Below are 17780 nucleotides of genomic sequence, written 5' to 3' on the forward strand. Positions count from 1 at the left end.
TCTGTTGAGCTAAGCATTATCTGTGTTCTCAAAGCTAAGCACAGGAGAGACGCCTTTGCATAAACTACATGTACTTTCTGCAGCCTTGTGACCTTGTCCCTGAAACATTCACTCTGAGAGAGGAGAAAACAAGAAACAGCTTAGATTTTATTCATGTGGACACGATTTCTCCTGAACCCTGGAATAACATATTTTTGTTAGTTCATAAGCCAAAGCGTCTCTCACTGGCAAGTTACAAAATAGTTATAAAAATTCTAATTTACTAAACACACAAAATACATAGTGCTGAGGAGAATATTCTTCTTCTACATATCCATCATGCAATACCATCAAGGAGGCGTATGATTGGCCCCAAATTTATTCTGCAGCAGGACAACGACCCCAAACATACAGCCAAAGTCATTAAGAACTATCTTCAGCGTAAAGGAGAACAAGAAGTCCTGGAAGTGATGGTATGGCCCCCACAGAGCCCTCTCAGCATCATCGAGTGTGTCTGGGATTACATGAAGAGACAGAAGGATGTGAAGAAGCCTACATCCACAGAAGATCTGTGGTTAGTTCTCCAAGATGTCTGGAACAACCTACCAGCCGAGTTCCTTCAAAAACTGTGTACCTAGAAGAATTGATGCTGTTTTGAAGGTAAAGGGTGGTCACACCAAATATTGATTTGATTTAGATTTCTCTTTTGTTCATTCGCTGCATTTTGTTGATTGATGAAAATAAATGATTCACACTTCCATTTTTGAAAGCATTCTTTGTTTACAGCATTTTTTCACACCTGCCTAAAACTTTTGCACAGTACTGTGTATGTATATATATAATATATATATATAGATAGATATTATACATTTTTTCTGAAATTTCACCACAATCCTTAAATAAAGTAAATAAATTCTATTATGTATGAAAGATCCCCACACTCCTTTGCAATAAAATATGAAAAAGAAGTCTTTCAATTGGAAAATCTAGGAGGCTTCAACAGTTATGTAAAAACAGTAGTATTAATGGCCTGCCAAGAATCAACACCAGCCTGAAATACACCCTCTGTCCTAAGATCAGGAAATGATGCATTTTCATCATCCATACCTCTTCCTCTTTTTTTTTCTTTAAGAAAGTTATGCATGTTTTGATAAAAATGCTGCGCAGCACTGCACATGCAGCAGTCACAGTACCGCAAAGATAAGGTGAAAATTGGATGACATCGATTTATGAAAAAAGCAGAATCAAATTTTCTATATAGCTATGTCAATACCTTGAATTTCTACTACACTGCAGGTTGGCTGATGTAAACTGGTTCTCAGCTGCTGTCTAGGGTATTGTAAAAGAAGTCAACAGGTATGCATGATAGATATATCTTCTATACTCCTTAGTATCACCTGCATGTTCAATTCAGAGAAACTTTACAGCAGGTCTGATTAGCCTGCAAGAGGCTGGTGTATGAAGCCATACTACCTTTTCTCAAATGAACTAAAACATAATTCACATCCTTATGTTTCCCTTTTTCATACCTCTCTCCATAACCAACTGCAATACAGAAAATGTCTCTGTGAAAATAAAGCTAAATGCAGCTATAGAACACAGATTCTTCAATACTTTTCGAGAATATTAAAATATTATGCACTTGCAAATTTGTAGTTATTAACGGCACAAATAATTAACATTTACTAAGCAATTATCTGTAAATATAATAATACAAATGTATTTCATCATGAAAATCTTCTCGGGTAATAAATCTTAGTGTTTTAAATGTTTACAGAACTGTTATGATGTTAATTTAATGTGCTGTTTTTGACAACCACTGTCTGTTGATAAAGTTAGCACAAGAGGTAGCCAGTAAAGTTTAGGAAGCACTTAGTTATTAATGAGTGGGTCAGAGGGCACATAGATTATGCTGGGTTTCAGCAAATCCTAGTAAGTTAATGATTGATCTTCACATGGAGTTTTATCAGGTTCTTAACATTAGAATGCTTTTGGGAAACTTTTCTTAGTTCTGAACTGCAGTAATATTGAAGTGTCTGGTTTTAATTATTTTCTTCCTTTTCTTCTTCCTTTCATTTAATTTCATATCTTATCAGAATACTTTCATAGGGTCATGTGATTAAAAGGTTACAACACCAGAAACGTTGTGTTATATTGATTAATGGAAATTACAGGCAATGTTAATTTTTCTTATAAAGAACTTCTAAATATGAGGCTGTGAATTGAGGAATTGTTAATTAAATTTCTTGCATACCTATTTTTGATATGCTTTGTACTTAATAAAGTGCCTCATACTAGTTCTTTTTCTATATCTCAGGAAAACAGGCTCTAGTTTTGTCCTTTATTTGGCAAAGTATTTGCATGTACTTTAATAGGAAAACAAATGCTTTTTTCTGATTTAGAGGTCAATAATATGGTTACATCTTCTATATGCTATGTTATTTTTAATAGTGTTATTATTGTATTATAAAATAAATACTTCTTATTTTACTCTGTAGGTTACAGGGATATAGCATTAACCTTAACGTGTTGTTGTTGTTATTAGCCTCCTCATATTTATAGTATTAACCTCAATATATATTATTATACTGTGAGCACTAAATTTAAAATCACATTCTCTCATTTTAAATGATATGCTTGAATAAATAAGAGTAATAAATATGTTCAGATTAAAACAGACTTATATGATTGAACCATTTCAGTTGTAAGCCTGTCAGAAGAGAGACATTGTGAGCTGCAAGATAAAGCCTCCAGTAGTATTACATATTTGTGTTTCCCATTTCAAGAGATAAAAAGAGTTGTTTAATTGCAATCCATTTAAAAATTTTAGTTATTAAATATGCCTTTTAAGAATTTGTACCTTTAAGAATTTATTTAATTTTATTGTTTAAATGTATTATTCATCCAGTATCTAATTCTTATTTTACATTTCAAAGGGTTTTGATTTTTTTTTTTTGTTGTTGGTATGTCTTGAGTTAGCTAACCTACTACTTGTCTTGCCTATAATAAGATTAACATTGCAGTAACCTAATCTTACACTGAAGCCTTCCAAGAATGTCCCCTAATAATCTTATTAATTTAAGTTAAAATACGTTACTTTTATTATGGTAAACAGTCATCCCTTAATGAGCATATCAGTGTTAAAATCAAAAATTAAATAATGGAGTTAATACAAATAAAATATTTAATATCTATTTTTGTGTTATTTGTATTTTTAAATTTAGTGCTTCTTTTTTTAGCTGTTAACATTTCTTATTAGGTTCTTACTTAACAACTAAGAATCCAGCAGCTCTACTTCTAGGACAAGATTTAAAACCCCAGCACATTCCAGTTCTATGTAACAAATGTGATTTCTTTTTTCTGCACAGCTTTTACATGAATACTGGATGGTCCTGCGGGATCATGTTTCAGCAATCGATGAACTGGGTATGGCAACTGAGCGTCTGAGAGTGCGACATCCCGATGAACCTAAGCCAAAAGTACTTCACATCATAGAGCCTCATGAGGTATATAAAAATACTAACTGTGTTACCAAGAAATTTTGCAAGACAATGAACATCTGTTATAGTCCTGTCGGTTAATCAGGTATATCAGAAGTACTGTGTAACTAAAGTACTTTTCTGTATACAATATTTGTAGTTTTTGGTTTTTTTTGTTTTTGTTTATAATCCAGGTGTAATATTATTGGCAGGCATTGCATTGTAGTGGTTACACTTTGGAGCTAGGATTTCAAACTTTGAGGCTAAGTGTTCATATCCCATTACTGACACTGTGTAACTTTGCACCAATTGCAAAAATACAAATATAGCCAGTTGTATTTCAAATGTTGTAAGTCGCCTTTGATAAATGCATTAGTCAAATAATAAGAATAATATTAGATCACTTAATCTGCTTACATGCTTGACACAGATGTCCACTAGAAGAGCGTTCCTATATTAGATCAATTCCTGCTTTTTTCTGTTTTTCATTGTTACTTGGCTTTTGTTGAAGGCCATTGCAAAACAGTTTTACAGTCAAATGTATTGTTTTGAATTGAAATGGCTAATCAGTATTAATAGTGTGAAATCTGAGTACCCCGGAACACAGTAATGTTAATCCCTATCGTCTTCTCCTGTGTTCTTGTCTCAGAGCATGCCTGTTTCCCGGGGAAAGTTCCACCTGAGAATCCCACTGCACAACAGTCCTTTTCTTATGGTCCGTTCCCCATATCTTCACTTCTTTCTTCCCAGTGACAGTCTGCTCCATGCTGCTCACCCATGTTTTGTTCAGTCTTGCCTTGAGGTTTCCACTCTTTCAAAGTTTCTGAGCGCCAACATTTTTATATGTAATGTCCACCAGCCATCCCTCTCAACGCTGCCTAGAACCCTCCACTACTGATTGGCATCTATTAATAGCATCTTATAATGCAGGCTTACCCATTATCAAGATTAGATGTTTACAAAGTTCACTCAAGCACAGCATTTGTTCCTTAAGCTTTGCCAAACTTTCTCTTTCCATTTTACACTATGATCATGCCTCTTTTTTCCTGTCCAGGACACCACTTCTTCAGTTATCTGTCCACCCTGTTCACTAGCGGTATGGCCCTCAATCACTTCTGCTTTGTCTTCATTTGCATAAGCCCATATTCAGCGCAGAGCAAAGTGTATACAAAGTATAAGTTAAATTCTCTTAGAGCAATCTCCAGTTTAGCAAAATCCTTTTTTTGGTCCTGCCCAGTTTCTTATAGAATTAATGTTTAAAAAAAATCTCATTACAGTGGAGTCTGTTTTATCTGTAAAATGCTTTACAACAAACCGCATTGCTACAGACTGGAGGCATTGTGGGCATATCTAGTGGTGGGATAACTGGTTTCAATCAAATTTGAGTTCATCTGTACTTGTGGAGCTCTGGAGGTTAGCCACAGCTAGACTCTTTCACTTATTTCTGGGCTTCTTGAGGTATGGTTTGACTTCGCTTAGTATATTGATCAGATTGAGGATTCATTTTTGGTTTACCCTTCAGAAAAGGTACTGACTGCTGACTTCCCTTATGTTTATAATGATCAACCAGTTTTCAATGTGCTTAATAAATTCACCACGGTTTTATCTTTTGAACACCTGCACACTATCTTTTTTTTAAAATGTGTTGCATTTTAATGTGACTTTGAGTTTTGTGCTCACAAATTTATACATCCAGCGATTTGTATTTATAAATGTGACCTTCATTTCCTTTTTTAAAAACTGACAGCAACCAGAGAGATGGTCAATCCATTTGGAGAACCCTCTCCTCCCAGACCTCGAGGTCTTATAATACTGACAGCACACTATGGACACTGAGGAATCCCTTTTATGTAAATAAGCAATTTACTTTACAGAAATCTTGAAACTGCTCATTGCCATTAATGCTAACAAAAATAAAATGGGCATTGCCATCGAGTTCGGCATGATGCAGTACTGTATGTGCCGAAAAACAACATTATATTCCAATTCCATTTTAACAAAATTCCTATTAAAACAAATTATTTTTTCAGACATTTGTTCCTTTCTAGAACTAAAAGACCAATTTGTTCTAATGAAATTTAACCTGTATTAACAAATTTCGAAAAAAAAATGTAGTAACAAATTAAAAAACGGGTTGGCTAATTGTCTTCTTTTCTATAATGTCACCAAATTTCAATCGAATATGTCAGAACATTGTAGAGATTTTAAGGTTTTTAGTTTTTCTATTTGGGGGTTTCCCCCGTTATCCCCTGTTTACCCCCAAATATTAATATATCGAAATATCCTTTCTTAGCGTTGATACCTTCTGGCCTAGATGTACCATCTTGACAAATTTCATCTTTTTAACTAAACGGGAAGGTGTTCTTGTTGATTAGTGAGTCAGTCACTAAATTTTGTATTATATCTATATAAACACTATAAACGGTATGAATAGTTCACTAGGCTGAAATTTTTAAAATTTTAAACTGAATTGTAACTACTTCTTGAATCAGAATGCCAATTTTCACAAGGACAATGTAGTTTCAGTTTATAATATGAAATACTTGGCATTATACAAATGAGCCTTACTCATAAAGCATCTTATGTTGTACTAATCTGAAATGTGTATACAAATAAACAGTGATAAATTAATTTAAAAGATCAATATAAACAGCTTTCAGATTTCTAAACTCTATACTGCATACCACAATTAGCTGTTAATGTGCTTAGTTAATACAAAATATTTAATAGATTATATTTATCTATTAATAAAAAACACAGATTGTAACTTTGTAGTTATTCACAATTATTATTTTGTGCTGTAATAGTAATTCAATTCCATTTCAACACCACATTTTCAGAAAAAGTACATAATAATACTTTAAGTGCAATAATAGCCTAGCATGCCTCTTGCTAAAATTACTAGAGATTGCACATTGCATGTAATATTCCTGACATTTGATGTCCTCTGTGTCAACCCTGAACACAGAAGCACTCCATTGAATTCAATAAAATACTAACTTCCTTAACTACAATAATAATTGAGACAAATGAAGGGAAATATACAAAAAAGAAGCATCAAAACTACAGGCAAAGTAATTAAATTGTTGTTTACTGGCCCTTTTGCCTAAACTATAATTAATCCCAAGTACCGTACATGAGAAGTAACTCGCCCCTGAGCTTAGACATCACTATTTCCCATCAGTTCAGTGCACATCAAATCCTTCTTCCCTACTCCACACTTAGTGAATGGAAGGGGCTTTTTTCACTGCCCACAGATTATGTCCAGGGAAAGGTACTGAAATTACGGTATAGGGGGCCTTATGTATAATTACTTGTAGTCCCTTGCTGTTCTTCCATTATATATCCCATCTTCAAGTGGTTTTGGTTTAATTACAGTTCTTCAATGTAAGTGTCCACCATCACTTTAATCTATTCAAATTCTTTGTAGCCCATCTCTAATCCTAAACAAGCATGCAAGTAGTCATAGTCCTAGCTCTGACTTTACAAATTAATGATTTAAATAATGTGTAATTTGATCTTTCAGTGCATGCAAATAGCTAAGTATGAGACATGTTTTAATTCTATGTACTTCTGTTTGGACTTTAGATTAATATCTTACTCCCTTCATTTGCATTCCAGTAGGTACATAGGTTTTGTATATACAATTAACTGACATACACTTTGTTAATCTGTTTCTGAATTTACAAAGTAACAGAATTAAAAATTATATATAAAAAAAAAGACATATGGTTTGTAATTTTCTTAAATAAATTATTTTTCAAAAATTAATTGAAGTAATTTTAAATAAAAAAAAATCCAGGATTTCACATTGTTAGGTCTCATTAAATATAGAATACATTTCAATTATCTCTTCAAAAAATGCAGAGGGGGCAGAATTTAATGTCTTATATATTAACTGGACTTAATGTATGCATCCACTCCTAACTTTGCAAGCATTGTTATTACTAGGGCTGTCTCTCAACTGCTCTCTCTGCTCCATGACACATCCATAAAAAGGTGCACAGAGCAGGAGATGTTGGCAGAAATTCATATTAAATTTTTGCCAATGATTTAAGGAAGACTAATGATGTGCTGCCCATCCATTTTGCTCATAACAGTCTGGTGACAGGTCTAGGAATGCCACTGCTTTTACTTGAGTATGTAAGTGCTCACAGCAGGACTTCATAAGGTTTGATTCTTCAATTCAACATCTTCTATACACTTTATAAAAAATATAATTGAATATAGTTACACATTTTCCAATTCCAAATATCATTTAGCTATATAAGTGTTATATAAGTAATAAATACTGATTATCAGCAGTAACCAGGAATAATTTCACTTTTTCACTTTTGTTGTTTTTAATAGGTGGAGCAGAACAAGGTAAAGCTGTTAAATGACAGAGTGGTTGCAAAATCCCAGCTGCAGAAGAAACTTGGCCAACTTTTGTACTTGACAAACCTAGAGAAGGTGAGAGGTAACAGGGTTCAATGCCCTAATATAATTGAATTGATAAATTTAATGTAAATAATTTTATACTGTATATCTTTGAGTTAAGGCTTGAAGTTCAAGGAAAGCAATTTGAATTTTTCTGATTGGACTAACAACCTCCAAACCCATCTAGGCCAAAATATTGCCAGTCGCTACACATCTTCTTTCAAGTTTGTTGTTCAATAAATCATTTTTAATGTACTGCAAAAAATAATGGCAATAAATTGGTCTGAATTTAATTGAATTAAAGCAGGATGCACATTGTTTAGTATATGGAGAGCTGGTCCCTGCCTACACCGACAGATCTCCTGGCACAATGGCAAGCTAAATTCATTTTATAAGTATTTTATTTACTAGTACCAGTGATACATTTGAGCAATCCTAGATTGTGCCTTTTCAACACATTGTTGACAATACAGAAGTGAACACTCCGCAAGTAACATTGAAAATTACCAGAGCCAGTGGCAATAGAAGCTTTGAAAAACAGTTCAAATATAAACTTACAATGAAGGCATAATGTGTTCAGTCAGTACTTGAGCACATAGTTTCCATAACATTTCTGCATATTGATGCATATCTGCAGCAACAGAGCATAAGTGAGTCTCCCAACTGCCATGAGGTATAGATTTCACAGGTGTTAGCATTAAATACCAAGAAGGAAAAAACATTTAGAATAGTGGATTGTTTCATGATAAGATTATGTTTAACTGAGGTACAAGCAGACAGAGGTTGTAGCCAGGGCCTGATGAAAAGGCTCGTTAGAGAAGTTTGGTGAGGCCATGAAGAATATTTTTTAAGTGGTCTCATACAAATTACTGTATGTCCATTTGATGGTTGGAAATTAGTAGTGAGAACATTGCCCATGCCCATGTGGTCCTTTTCTTATGAAGATACAAAACATTTTGAGGAGCTCTGAACCCTAGTAGAAGCACCAGCTTGTTTTCCCCAGAGAAGGCAATGTCATCAGAATCTGCTCAGCATGCATCCAAACATATCTCTGTGGTGTTTGAGAAGTACTGCAATGCAAGGATTACAAAGAGAGAGACTGAGCAAATATAACCAAAAATGCTGAAGGAACTGGGTATTGTTGGGCATGCTTTGATTAGTGTGCATCTTCAGTGTTGTATATAAGATAAGGTGATGATATCTGTTGTTTAAAAGGGTAAGCACAGGCTTGCTCCATTTACTAAGTGACCATCCTATCTTTATGGTAAGGTCTGTGGCAAGGTGCCAGTTATTGAAACATGGATTCAGAAGGAGAAATGTAGTGCCACAAGGAATTTTGTGGAAGGAGTTTAAAATCTGTTATGATTCTGGTGGCACAGTTGAATAAAATGTATTCCAATATTTGCAGAGTTTTCACATTCAAGTGAGTTTTGACCTCCCCATGCCAAGATGGCCTGCTCTCTTCTGTTTATTATTTGTTTTGAATAACAATGTCATGGTGGCGCCAAGATTTGGAATGCATCCAGTTGTAGGTAACTAAAGGGTGTTGTTCGGCTGTTTTTGGATGAGAATGTTCTTTTGGCTTCATTTGACTGTGAATTTACACAAACTGGAGAAATCTGTGACAAGGTCAGGATGAAAATTGGTACCTTCAAGTTGGAGGTTATGGGTGTATCCCAAGTAGAAAAAGCCTTGCTCTCTACTGATGAAAGGAGGGCAGCTGCCTTAAGTAGAGGTCATTAAGCACCTCAAGACCTTTCCCATGAATGGGAATGCAGGAGGGTCATTAAATTAACTAGTAGCCAGTAAGTCAATCGAGCAGAGCTATCATCTTAATTAAATAAAAATACTGATTTACCCGTGTGTTTAAAAATACATCTGTTCTTCACCCCTTTTTGTAAGTTGTATGAACCAAAAAAAAAGAGATCTTAAGTATAATTGACTGTACTGGGATATTGTACAAAGCTGGTTAGCTTATTCTCTGTGACAGGGTAAGAAGCTCAGCAATTTGATTAGACCTGCTCTTGCTGCCTTGGCTACAAGCCTGACCATGAATGAGATGAGAAACAAACTGTAAGTCTAAAAGAATGCTTTGCTCTTTAGCCAAATGAATCTTGGAATGAATTCTGTAGTAATGTAGAAAAACTGGAAAATCACAGTCTCTTCTTGTATGTTTTTCATTTATACACATAACTCACTGTTCAGTCTTTAGTAAATTGTATATAGTAATTCAACTTTGGTATATTTTTAGCTCTATATATGTTTTATTTTTTTATTGCTTTCCTTTAGTCCCAAGATAAATCAACTGGGGGACTTAATCCAGAACCTTGTCCTATTTGTGCACGACAGCTTGGAAAACAGGTATGATTGTCATTTAAACGAAACAGTAATAACATTCTGAAACTTTTTCACATTTTGTGAAAGAGAGAGTCGATGGGTTTGTTACTGAATCTTGTTTGTCACTTCTAAATGCATTCAAACATTCCATATCAATATGCATGTAAAAAAAGTTCTGGTCAAGAAAAAGATTAACTCCATTTATCATTCACTCTAACAACCGCAAGAGGTGACTGCTTACTTGATCAGACTTTCCATAAAGTATAGTACATTTCCACTCATCATCATCCTCCCAACTTTCTGATTATCAGGCTTAATTTTTTCCATTCCTGTGAATCTTTGTCTGTACTCAGTATTACTGACTGTGGGTTTAGTGATACTGCATTTTATTTAAACCTCTAGAGTTAAGTAAAAATTTCCTGGTTAGTGGTATATAGGGAGAATACTTTAGGGGATAGCACAAAATCCTGTGGAACAGGAATCCATACATATGGATACATTACATGTTTACCTGAGCAAGTTTGAAAAGAAGAATATCTGCTTTGATTGTATTAAAGGCAACAGTGAAATCCTCTTTAAAAATCCTTGCATATGTTCCTGGGCAGTCCATTTTTAGAAGATGTAGTGGAAGCCAAATTGTATTATTGATTTATGGTGAGTGTCATTATCGTTATATGTACTGAGTTCAGTGAAATTCTTACTTTCATGTGTCAAACAACAAGATGTATGACATTGGATCTGTCTTTTGTGATGATGCATTCAGTGACAGGAGATATAACTGGATTAAAATAGTAAATAACAAAAGCCTCATCAGAACTCTAGTAGAAATATTAATATTCTGCTAAGCTTAAATAATAGAAAAAAATACAATCAAATGAAATTGTTATAGTGAAATACTGCTCAGACTCCCCAGCGACATCAGGAATTTGTAAGTAAATTCCTAGCTTAGGGGCAAGTGTGCTTAACAGGACATTCAAACTCTTTGATATTTTTTGTAGCCATTTCTTGCCTTGTGCATTTCAATGACTTTGTTTTTCACATCAACAGAATGTTCCTTTCTCTTCATTTTTGCAGTGATTGTCCAACAAAGACTGTGGCCCTTAAAAAGAGTGCTTTTTATAACTAGAGAAATATAAAAGACTCAGATGTGGTACCTAAATATATTTAATTATGGTCAAATGACTGTCACCATTGTCCATCCATCCATTATCCAACCCGCTATATATCTTAACTACAGGGTCACAGGGGTCAGCTGGAGCCAATCCCAGCCAACACAGGGCGCAAGGCAGGAATAAACCCCGGGCAGGGCGCCTGCCCACAGCAGGTCACCTTTGTGCCATTTGTAATTAATTTGTTGTTTGTGTAAACCTGGAACTTCCAAAGTTCAGAGGTTTAAATACTTATGCAAACACTAAGTTATTGAGTTTTTCTTCTTCAGTTAAATATCTACAGAAAATGGTTTATTTTGACTTTGGAAATGTTGTAGAATTAGAGTTCATATTAAAAATACTGAACGGATAAATATGGGTACGAATCTTTTGCCATGAAGAAAATTATGATGACTTTCAAGGGGACTGACTACTTTTGCATTCCACTGTATATCTGATATCTAGACAAGCTGATGAAATGTTTTTGGTTGAAGATTTTAGCTCATCAACAACAATGTTTCTCAGAGTAAAATGCTAACTGTAAAATTACTAAAAACCCACTTAAGAACTGTACAACACAAACCTTGGAGCTTAGTATAGTTAACATTACTGTGCTGTATAGAATTGTCAAGGGAAATTACATCTTGTCTTTCCTTTAAGATTCTTAATCTCTTTACCTAGTAATTGTACTTAGAGTTGCTTGTCAGAAACTTGTGTTTGATTTTTTTTTTCTCTTTTGACAGTGGGCAGTTTTAACTTGTGGCCACTGCTTTTGCAATGAATGTATAGCAATTATTGTTGAACAGTACAGTGTGGGGAACCGTCGAAGGGCAATTAAATGTGCCATCTGCAGACAGACCACTTCGCACAAAGAAATCTCCTACGTAATTACAGCAGAAACTGCAAACCATGGTGATGACATTCCAGTGAGGGTGGGTAAAAGTATATTTCACTTGTTTCATATGTTTAGTTGTTTCTTAAAGATTGTTAAATGATTTCTTTAGGCTTTATTTTCCCATAGAAATAGTACTGATTTTGTTTTTGTTTTTTTTTTCTTATGCTTTATGCCATTTGTTATCTAATAATGTTAAGAAAGGAATATCAGACCACTATTTTTTGTCAGTTGACCAAGTAATGACTGATATTTCAGTATGTCTGCTTCAAGTTGTACTGTTCAAATCATTTACTCTTTAATTCCCCAATGGACTTTAAAGGGTGAAATGCTTAGAGGCAGGAAAGAGTACATAACACATTTATGGCATTCATTCATGCTTCTGCAGGCCACTACCTACACTTTATATCTTATATATAGCACTGGATGGAATGTTTGATGCAAATTTATAGTTAGTCTTACTAACGGCAATTTTCCCTGGCTGCGTTGGACAGTAGTATTTACTATTGTATAATTTTGAGTGCATTTGTAGCTACCATCTTACATATTCACCTAAGCGTGATAAGCATCCTTCACTATCTCCCAACAGAATGTGCATGAAACATTCTTCTGAGTCAGAATTTCTTTTTTTTCCCATTATTGTTTAATTGAACAATACCACTTGACTCCATGTCATGATAAATTTCTAGTTATATGACTTGCAATTAGGGATTTCACCAGTACAAATACGATATGTAGACCCATTATGTGCAACTAGATCGCAGTATTCTGGTTGTTGCAGTAAGTTTTACCAATGTATCACTTATCTTATAAAAGGCTTGTCATGTTTTTCTTGATGCAACTATTTTCAGCTACAGTGTATACTTTAAATTGTCACTACTATTGTATAGTGTTGTCAATACGATATATTTTAAGTCATTCCTGAACACAGACAAAATGCCAAATAGGAAAAAGTATGTTTCAAACAGTATTTTATTAACAAAACTCTATAACAGGTAAGTAAATAACACATGGAAACACAAAGGAAATAAACAAAACTCTAGCTGACCAGCTGTCTAGATATTTCAAAGTGTGTGTCCCTACACACCTTTATACTTGACAAAGTGTGTTTTACCATTCTCCCAATGAACAATAAGAATAGTGTTAATTTCATTATCCAACTCTTACAGAAAGCCAGCTCTATTTCATTGCACTCAGAGTTACTATATTCTTGGCACTCCTTACATATACTCTGCCTCCACCTATCAGCAGCCCTTTTTGCCAAGTTGCCATGCTGCCCCCTGCGTTTATGATTGAATGGCGGGTGTCCAAGATGTCCACATGACCATCATCATCATCAAATTCTTCCATGTGAAGCCTGAAAACCATGAGCACTGAATTAGATAATTATGTTAGATGATCTTTTGGCTTTGGAACCCCTAAAGATTTTTTTTTTCCCACCATAACTGGAGTTTTTTTTCCCGTCTTCTTGGCCATTTAACCTTGCATTTATCTTTGTTACATACTGTATAATATTATTGCCTAATCTTATTTGTTTATCTTGTATATTAACTTCGTTTTAAATCATTTTGTAAAGCACTTTGAGCTGCATTGTTTATATGAAAAAATGCTCTATAAATAAATGTTGTTGTTGTTATAACACAGGTCCTCACCTTGCACTCTTCAGAATAGTTATGTTCTTTAGTTTGAGCCAAATGAAAAACACTGAAAACATCTGTAACATGAACCACCTTTGGGGAGTAGCAGCATTCACATCATATTTGACTGGATTGGATTGAATTGCTTAGATATTGTAAGAGATAGGAATATTGTTCACATCAAGACATTTTCTGTCCATTTTCAATCATTAATTACATGTCTTCTTTCTATGATGCATGTGAAATGGTCCTTTTCTTTTATGGACAGCCCATATTCAATTGTTTTAAAAATAAGGATAGAAAAACTTGGTACTTGGGAGGGGTTGGGGAAAGAAACTGCCTATACAAGGTGTGAAGATCTAATCATGCTTTGATGCAGTAGTTTTTTTCTATATAACCTATGAGCGGAGAAAGTCAATGCAGATAATGAAGTTCTAGTATGGCTTCTAGAATATGGGTGTTGATATAGTGCTTAAAATTATTGATTACTTTCTTTCTCTCTCTCCCTCTTTTTCTTTCTTCACATAATTATTCTCTTTGAAGGTTTGAGTAGATAAATTGGAATATGTATTAAAGTACAGGTTGAAATTGAAGTATTTTAAAGGAAAAGAAGTGGGATATGCATTGTTGTGATTTTACTATATTTTATAAACATACATCATTTCATTGTTGATGCATTATATTATTCAGTTGTTAATACACAGTGAAGAGTACATGTAGGTTTTTAGTTTTGCAGAGTCATGCAGGTTTGATTGGTACTACTCAAACCACATAAAAATCAGAGGTTATGTTTTATAAGATGAACTTGGATATTTCCTTTAAGCCTTGCATATTAGGTTCGTAAGCAACTCTAATTTGACTGTGTGTGAGTGTGTGCTTGTACCAATGGACAGCTATCCCATTTCAAGTTCCTGTCTTGTGCCCAGTGCTGCTGAGATAGATGCTGGCTCTCTACAGTACTGAACTGGACAAAATATGAATTAGTGGATGTTCATATTTTTTCATTAGTTTTGTACTTTTTCCAAACTAGTAGTTTGTCAGTTATAATTAATTTTTGCTTTAATTTAGATTATTGTTTGAAAATTGAGTCTTTTTTCCCATTTCTATTTTCTGATAAATCTGATTTTTTTACTTGTCAACATTTTGGAGTAGTGAATCTTTACCCAGTAATAGTAGATGCAAGCCAGGATGAAACAATGTGTAATGCTGATCCATTGCAAGGTGAAAACACATGTCTTCACATGTTAATTTTTACCACTGCAATCAAAGATCTCTACAGCATCTGACCTAACTGAAATGATACCAGACCAACTGCAGAAGAGCTGGAAATCAACTGTAATGTACAGAAATAGATTCAACACAGGAATCACCCAAATCCAGAACATAATGTTCAGAAGCAGCAGCAGAATCAGTTCATCCTACAATTACATCCCCACTCATTTTCCCTTGCTTTTTGGATTTAACTTACTACTTGTAGGAGGTAACTAATATGTGTTTTATTTGTTTTTTTTGACAGGGAAGTCATTCGACTAAAGTTGAAGCAGTGGTGCGAGTTTTAAAGAAAATCCAATTGAACAGTCCTGGTTCTAAAGCATTAGTCTTCTCAACGGTAATTAATGGTGCATCATTTTACAAGTCCATGCAATCTACTGTAGTATACTTGTAGCACAGCCACATTATTCTTCATTACTGATAGATTTAAGTGACTGAGGAAATAGTGGCTTGTCTTTGAAACTTTTATTTAAACTTATCCACGTGCTGCTTCCTGTTGTTACTCCTGCTTTCTATCTAATAGCTTATTGCAAAAATGTGGAGCAAACAACACTGCATTATATTTGTGAAACTATATCAGATAGCCAAGTATTTTTTTGTATCTTTTAACTAGTTTTTGCTCAAATGCATTTATACTTAAATATGTATTTTTGCAGTGGCAAGGTGTTTTGGATATAATTTCAAAAGCTCTTCATGACAACAACATGGAGTTTGCCCAGATCAATGGAATTTCCAAATTTCAGGTATGGCATATATTTATTTTAATTTTTAAAAAATTTATTTTATCTTTAAGTGACTAACCAGGGGATGTTTTATTGAGCTTCCCAGTCATAAGTTTTTATAAAAATGACTACTAATTAAGCTGTTATTTTATGATAGGATTGGCCAGGTAAGTATGCAAAGAAAACTGAAACATGTAGATTCCAAAAGGAAAAAAAAAACAAAAGCGTGGTGACTGCCAGTGAAGTATTTATTTAAAACGGGTTGCTAGTGTGTTTAGTTGTTAATAACATGTGAGTGCTAACATACGTGTACATATAGAAGGTGCAAACTGCATATCTTTCTTTTAATTGTTTTCATTATTTGGTTATCTAGTCTACAGATGATTCTAATAAATTCATAAACATTTGTATTCTTTGCCATATCTTTAAATGTTGGTGTTCTTTTGCCACTTTCTTTATAATTTTCAGTTTTCTGCATATTTCTCTTCCCTAATTATAGTATATCTCAAATTTTAATGATTAGCAATGAATAGTGCAGACAGAGATGCAAACAACATTGAAGGCTAAAGGTGAGCAATTACTTCCGTGCTGTTTTCACTTGCCTGCTCATTAAGAAATATTTCTTACAAATGGGATAACAAGTGAAGATAGCTCTGGAGTAATTACTCTCCTTCAGCATTCAGTGTTGTCAGCATTTGGATACAATTAAGCGAGCAAACTCAACAGAACAGGGTGAATTAAAAAGAAAGGGAAGGGGGAAACTTAACCATTTGAAGTTGCGGCAAAAATAAAAATTTCTGAACTTTTTAGAATAAGAGAATAAATCAGTTCAGTTCCCTAAACAGTGAGATCAATTAAAGGTACATGTGATGCATGGATGGTGAAATCGGTAGGAATTTAAAAAACTTGTAACCACAGGTGATCAAGATAACTGATTATGAAGCGTTTACAGAATACTGTATTGGCTGCTGGCTTGGGACCTGCAACCTTAATTGTAATTGTTTTTCTCTCTCATTGTTTTTAATTATTTGTGCGGCTGTTTTAGAGCTACAGGTTTCACGCTTTTAAATAAACATTATTATACTGTAATACAGGTGTTTTTTTAATTGTAAATTGAATACCTTTATACTGGTTTTTATTTTCAGGAAAATCTTTCTTCATTTAAATATAGTACTAAGATCAACATATTACTGCTTCCTCTGCATACTGGCTCCAATGGTCTGAACATAATTGAAGCCACTCATGTGCTGCTGGTTGAACCAATTCTGAATCCTGCTCATGAACTCCAAGCTATTGGCAGAGTGCACCGCATAGGACAAACAAAGTAAGTCTATCACTTGGCACGTAGTCAGGTTCTCATTGTGTAATGATTTATCAAGAAGTCATTTAAAAGTTTATTATGGAAATTATCAGTACATGCACTAGCTGAATAGTTCAATATAATCAATCAGTTCCATTATGATTAAATTGTTATTTTGAAATTTGTTTCTTTTGCATACATAAAATAATCAATGAAAATTTATATGTACAGAAATACCACATTCACAGATTAACAAAATAATTTATCTGCTTCATGGAAGTGTCTGCACCAACAGCTTTTATGAGTGGTTCATATAAATGTACCCAACTGCTTCTAAAGCAACTCTATGTGATTGTGCTTGATTGTGCTCATTTAATTATACTATATTTTACCAACAGAAATTGAAAGTAGTAGTGGTTTTGCAAGTGGCAGAGGTTGTGTTTTAATCTGTAGCTTAGTTTAGCCAGCCTCACAAAGATGTGAATCATTGTGTTCTGTGTATAGTTTCAATGTCTGATGCTTGATTTTAACCAATTTAGAGTATAGCATGAGGCTAGTCAAGTATCATCTGTAGTTCCTCTGTATGCTGTGCCAT

General features: G+C 34.0%; 1 protein-coding gene across 1 annotated transcript in view; it reads left to right on the top strand.

Moving 5' to 3' along the window:
- shprh (SNF2 histone linker PHD RING helicase) overlaps positions 1–17780 on the top strand; it is a 106164-nt gene that overhangs the window by 83316 nt on the left and 5068 nt on the right. Inside the window, exons 22-28 of the mRNA XM_028797887.2 lie at positions 3348–3485; positions 7809–7910; positions 10167–10238; positions 12106–12294; positions 15408–15500; positions 15820–15906; positions 17031–17209. Of these exons, the coding sequence (XP_028653720.2) occupies positions 3348–3485; positions 7809–7910; positions 10167–10238; positions 12106–12294; positions 15408–15500; positions 15820–15906; positions 17031–17209 (860 nt within the window). The remainder of the gene's footprint in view (positions 1–3347; positions 3486–7808; positions 7911–10166; positions 10239–12105; positions 12295–15407; positions 15501–15819; positions 15907–17030; positions 17210–17780) is intronic.

This window comes from Erpetoichthys calabaricus, chromosome 3, assembly GCF_900747795.2.
Source record: "Erpetoichthys calabaricus chromosome 3, fErpCal1.3, whole genome shotgun sequence".
In the NCBI taxonomy this organism is placed as follows: Eukaryota; Metazoa; Chordata; class Cladistia; order Polypteriformes; family Polypteridae; genus Erpetoichthys; species Erpetoichthys calabaricus.